This window comes from Morone saxatilis, unplaced genomic scaffold (genome assembly GCF_004916995.1).
Source record: "Morone saxatilis isolate NCDOM2014 unplaced genomic scaffold, NCSU_SB_2.0 Contig23, whole genome shotgun sequence".
Lineage (NCBI taxonomy): Eukaryota > Metazoa > Chordata > Actinopteri > Moronidae > Morone > Morone saxatilis.
In genome coordinates, this window is record NW_023339796.1 from 19,704,887 (window position 1) to 19,710,886 (window position 6,000).

The 6,000-nt window shown below is 41.4% G+C and overlaps 1 protein-coding gene across 1 annotated transcript in view; it reads left to right on the forward strand.

Annotated features, from left to right (window-relative positions):
* The window catches only part of carmil3 (capping protein regulator and myosin 1 linker 3), a gene marked incomplete at its 5' end in the record, with an annotated part of 67,608 nt that overhangs the window by 26,058 nt on the left and 35,550 nt on the right, over positions 1 to 6,000 (forward strand). The window contains 2 exon segments of the mRNA XM_035670839.1: positions 2,475 to 2,584; positions 5,123 to 5,200. Coding sequence (XP_035526732.1) covers positions 2,475 to 2,584; positions 5,123 to 5,200 — 188 coding nt within the window.

Sequence of the window (6,000 nt, forward strand, 5' to 3'; positions counted from 1 at the left end):
ATCCATCTACCAAAGGATAATCAGGTCAGAATCATAAGTAGTTGATCTGTTTTTTGCCCCCTAAAATCCTACGTAGGAATTAGTGCAGTGTCCCAGTTCCATTGCTTTTATCCCAGACAATACAACCATGCACTAGTGTTACAGTAGATTCAAAAAGATAAAATTGATGCAGATAAAGATCTATACATTAATAGCCTAATCTTGATAGCATTCTGGTCATTATAATGTATTTTATTGCATTTTTATCGCAGTTTCGGGCAGTAATGTTTATCCGGTTTAGTTTATATGATGATTTTATTCCCTGCTGAGTTACAGAAGGGTAGTATGCTGCCCTACAAAGGCAAAACACAGTAACTACATATTTAGTCAAAAGTGTGATCTGACCTTTTTAGTGCAATGTTTCACCATTTACATTCCCATGAAAATTGTAGACAGTTGATGATCTATTCCCCTCCATTGTACTGTGCAATGGAAGAGATGCTGAATTGAACAAACAAAAAAACCCAAACTACCTGCAGCAGAGAAAACTAGCTGAAGAGGGGAAGAAAGAGAATTATGTCAAGTGCAATCTGGCTGGTGCGACGGCCTTGGCTAAGCTTTGCTAAAGCGAAAAAAAAAAAAATGTAGCTGATTGTTTTTTGCCTACCTGTGTGTAAAACATCCTTCCTGATGAACTGATGTCTGGTAATTCACTTTGTTAATCAATGTATCGGGTAATGTAATGAGGGAGTAGCTGAAAACCAACAGAAAAAAACTAAACTTCAGCTAATGCTAACTAGCATAGCAAAAACTCCCATTTTTACTGGAATTGATTTTGTGTGGTTACTCTATCTTTACATCACATATAAGTAATATAAGGTCCAGTGTGTAGGATTTAATGGTGTAACAGTGTAGTTGCTCCCTCGCCTCACCCTACCGTTCCAAGCGTTTAAGATAATTTACGGTGGCTGCAAAATGCACGAAAAATGCGAAAATGCAGTGTTTGGTTTGTCCGTTCTGGGCTACTGTAGAAACATGCCGGTTCAACATGGAAGTCTCTGTAGAAGCAGACCCGCTCCCTCTGTAGATTAAAACAGCTCATTCTAAAGTATCGAAAACACAACAATTTTTATTTTCAGGTGACCTATGAATATTATGTTCCATTTGGGCAATGTAGATCTCCTAAATGTTACACACTGGACCTTTTCAATCGAGGCATTACAACCGGTTACAGTTTGCTAGCCAGCTTGAATGTGAAGCCCTTTTTTCCAACTTTCCTGCCTCTGTAGTCACTGCTCTCTACCTTTGTAGTGCAGTATGGCTGAGGACGTGTTAAATGTAATTCTAAGGCTGAAACTGATTTTTATATTTAAAACCATGAACTGGATACCCTGTTAGTTAATTATTAATGGGGAAACCACACTAGGTGCGATTCTAAAAGGCAGTGGTTGACACAGTGATTCAGGAGGAATGCAGTGATTGTACTGACCTTGAATGGTGGGTGTTGGTATGACTTTGCAGGGGCTGAGCATTTTTTGTTGAATATTTATAGATCTCTCTCCCTCTCCCCCCCTCCTTTTGTCTGTCTCTAAAACACCTACACATATGCCGACACAAGCGCGCGCACACACATGCATGCGTATGCCGTCTCTTAGATGTGATCAGACATGCATATATCAGGCATGCTCTCACACACGCACTTGACATTGTCACACAGACCGAGTGGCTCCTAAAAGTCTCCGCTTCCAGCAGAATCAAGCAGCTGATAGATAGATGGATGGAGTGGGGAGGGGATTAGACACCCTGTCCCCTCTTCCCCTCATTTCCTTCCTAATCGCTACAAATTAGGGATGAAGAGCTTAGCGCCTTGCTAGCTTCAGAGCAGCACATGTAGTCGACGGCTTCTTCCAGACACACAGAACAAATGCACTTCCTATAACTGCTGGCCGTAATCAGTGATATATCGTACAGTGAACTGCAGACAAAGTAACCATGTTTGTAGACTTTTTTATTTGTTCCTGCTGCTAGATATCTCTCCCGTGTTGTTATTGTGTCTATATTTAATCCTCAACTTGCCATGGCGTGCTGTGCTTTGCGTCAGTGTTGCAGGGTGAGGATTTTAATGAGGGGTTCCATCGGGCCTGTGGGTGTAATTGTGTAGTGATCTGATTTGAGAGAATGATCTTTTTTTGTTTTGGCTTTCAGGGTACACATGGATACTAGTATGGGGCGGGGGAAAGGTGGCTGGCTTTCTCCAAAAGCTCTTTTTATGCTACCCAGCCATATAAGCTCACTAGTCCTGGCTCAATTATATTTTGCCACGAGCTTGCTCACCCTCTTCCATTATGTAGTTTGGTATTCATCAGTTGCTAATAAGTCACGTCCAGAGCATTAAATTGGCCCATTGAAAAAGGATGTTAAATTGACTCATAACTCTATCTTCTCCTCTTGTCTGCCCCCTCTGTCTGTCCCCCCCCCCCCCCCGTTCAGGTTAGGTGTGGTTTCTCTGTCCCAGGCGTTGTGTTCAAGTGACGACTACTCCAATTCTCTGCTGCATCTGGACCTCAGCAAAAACCCTGGAGTTCTGTCAGGAGAGGATGCCACGGTGAGGGACACACATACAAAAACCTTTCATTATTGCCTGGGTCAGGCAAATTTGATGTTGGAAAAACAAAATGAAACCAAGTGCATTTGAAACAGACTTGGAAAATAAATCATGACGTCCATTAAACATGAGCCTCAAACATCTACTGAACAGAAAAATTGTAGCAGACGAAAACATCAGATCTGTGTGGAGCGTTGAGGAGACTGTAACCTTATTTATACATAAAACATACAGAAATGACATATTTCCATATTTTTTTCTACCTAGTTTTCCATTGTTCCAAGTGTGACTGGCACTCTTAATTATTTCATCTTGTTTAGCTCTAAGAATCAATTCCTATTTTGCTCATTTGCATAACAGTAGTAGATGTAAAAGCACATTAATTCACATTTTCTGGAATTTTGGCTCACATTTGTGCAACATTTGGATGGAAACCTGACTACTGTTTTACAACATTTAATCAAGGGGAATTTAGTGTGGCAACAAAAAAAGACCTTTTAATGTCAAAAAGAAAACTCATCTAAATGAATTATGAGATCGCAGATACAAAAGGCCGAAATGAGTTTCCTGTGTACTACATATCTCATTTGGCATGGGAATCCATCCGGGAGCCTCCAGGAAGAGCTAGAAGGCATTGCAGAGGAGAGGTGTCTGGAGTACCCTGCATGACCTGCTGCCACCGCAACCCAATCCCACATAAGGGGACAATAATGGAGGGATGGAGATGTGGACCACTCCAGAACCTTAACATTGTTGCAGACCGAGTTCAGTTTTTATCCAGGATATCCCTGTATTTTTCTGCATTCCTTTTACTCTATTGCAGAGAATTATCTCCACAGCATGATACTTCCACCATCATGCTTCACCCTGGGGGTGCTAAAGTATGTTGATATGATGATATGATAGATGAAAATCTCAATTTTAGTCTGATCAGACCGAAGAACCTTCTTCCAGCTGATGTCAGAGTCTCCCACATGCCTTCTGGCAAATTGTAGCAGAGCTGTCATGTGAGTTCTTTTTCCACAGTGGCTTTCTCTTCGCCACTCTGCCATAAGGCTGCGACAGGTGAAGCACCTGGAACAACTGTTGTCGTCTGCACTCTCTAATCTGAGCCTCTGAAGCTTGGAACTCCTTCAGAGTTGGCAGAGGTCTCCTGGTGACCTCCTTCTTGCACACTCACACACTTTGAGGACAGCCTATTCTGGGCAGATTTACTGCTGTGCCATATTCTTTTAATTTATTAATGATTGATTTAAAGGTCCAGTGTATAACATTTAGGAGGATCTGTTTGCAGAAAGGGAATATAATCAATCAAGGAATCATGGAAATTAAGTCATCATTATACAACACAAGGTTGTATTAATTATATAAAAAAAAGATTAAAATTTTAAAAGATAAATAAGTCAATATATCAAGTAATTTCTATACATATAAATATACATTTACACCCAGGAAATGATTTCTGATTTCCCATTTCGTCCAAAACCAGACATTAGCCAGGAGCAGCCTTTAGTCCAAGCTGGGTCAGCATGGTTCCTATACGGCTCTCTTCCCCCTCCTCCTAGAGCAACAGCACCTTGGTCTCGTCCGGTCAGTCTGGCTGGGTGGATCATCCTCTGCTGTTCTTTAATCCAAACCCCACACTTTCTTTTCCGATGACTGCAGGCCGTTTCTGTCTTAGGTAACATATGTTTCAGCAATAAAGCCGACAACAGAAATGTTTGAAGGAGCTAGCCTTTCAGTCACAGCATCTGAATGTGTGGCTGTTGTCATAATCAAAATCTTCTGAATCCAGTCGATTTGAACAATTTTGCTCAGCCCCTTAAAATCAGACCCAATCAGACATCATTCATGGATGTTTTTTTCAGCAACAAAGCTGAAAAAAAATAAATAAAATAAATAAAAATACAGAATTAAAACAAAAATGTATCAAGTTTGAAGGAGCTACAGGCTGCTGCGTCTACACATGCAGTTGTTGCCATGGCATTCATAGGTATACTTTCAATAGTCTATAATCACCTGAAAACAAGAAATTGTGTTTTCATTGCCTTAGAACGAGCCCTTTTTATCTACAGATGCCACGGGCCACCTTCCATAGAGTCCACCATGTTGAACCGCCATGGTTGTACAGTAGCCCTAAAACAGCCTGTTCTCATTCTCAGGTCGTCAAATACAGACGTGTTCACATGGCACCGCAGATTGCTACTTCACTGCTAGATGCCACTAAATCCTACACACTGGTCTTTTACCTGTACTCCAAAGGATGCTTAGTCACTTGGAAATTTTGGGACTTGAATTCGTCCTCCTTTGTGGCGTTGCTTGGAGTGTGTCTGTATCTTTGTGTTAGAGGTCTTTTTCTGTTGAGTGGTGTCAAAAATCCACATTAAATGTAGTTTGATTCAATGTTGTAAAAACAATATGAGAACTTCTAAAGGGGGTGAATATTTTTTATAGGCACAGCATATTTTAGTTTATATATTGTATGTATGTATATTTTTCATATTCATTCTTTAAAATACACACTTTTTCCCCATGCAGAACCTGTACCTGTTCCTGGCCCAGCCCAACTGCCTGGTCCATTTGGATCTGTCTGGGACAGACTGTACCGTGGACTCGGTTTGTACTCACCACCACCATCACTATTACAGTCACTATCCACCCATCGCTGTCTGATCTCATCTCTAAGATGGGATTCAGGCCAAGGAACAGAAAGGGGTAGCGCCCTGAATACGAATCGCTCATCACACAAAAGCAATGTTAGCTCAATTGACTCGCATTCTTTCTTGGAGCTCCTCTGTGCATAATGCTTTGAGTGATGGTAAAAGCACTTAGAAGGCACCACAATAGAAATGTATAGCCGCTTATGAATTATACAAATAGTATGAATAGCATACAGGAGGCTATTGTTTCATGCGCTTGCTCACATCTTTGTCACTTCAGTGAGATGACTTTGTCTGTGTTTCTGTGTCTAAATTTAGCACGTCTGCCAGTGTGACAAAACGGTGTCTTGCCGCATTAGTAGATACGCTAACAGCTGAAAGGATGACAGAGCTTTCTCCATGAAAGAGTTCAGTGACCACGCTTGAATGTGTCTGCCCCTGCTGGTTACTGCTGAGACTGCAGTTCTTCCTGTTTCACTGTGAAGACTCAGTAGAAAAATGTTGAAAGTTACAACTGTACTCAGGATGTTTTTAGTGTCTGTCTCCCTCTGGAAGATGTAGAGGTTTGTGAAACGTGTTGGCTGAATGGGAGGTCACATTTATTGTTTATATCCAGTTGCTGCTGCTTTGTCAGTGCTGTATTCCTGCTGACAGGATACCCTGCAGTAGTGGACGCACAAGGTTGGATAGAGCGGATCATAAATGCTCTGCTGCTGGGAGGTCAGAGGTCAGAGTCAGCTAGAGATCTACTCTTGG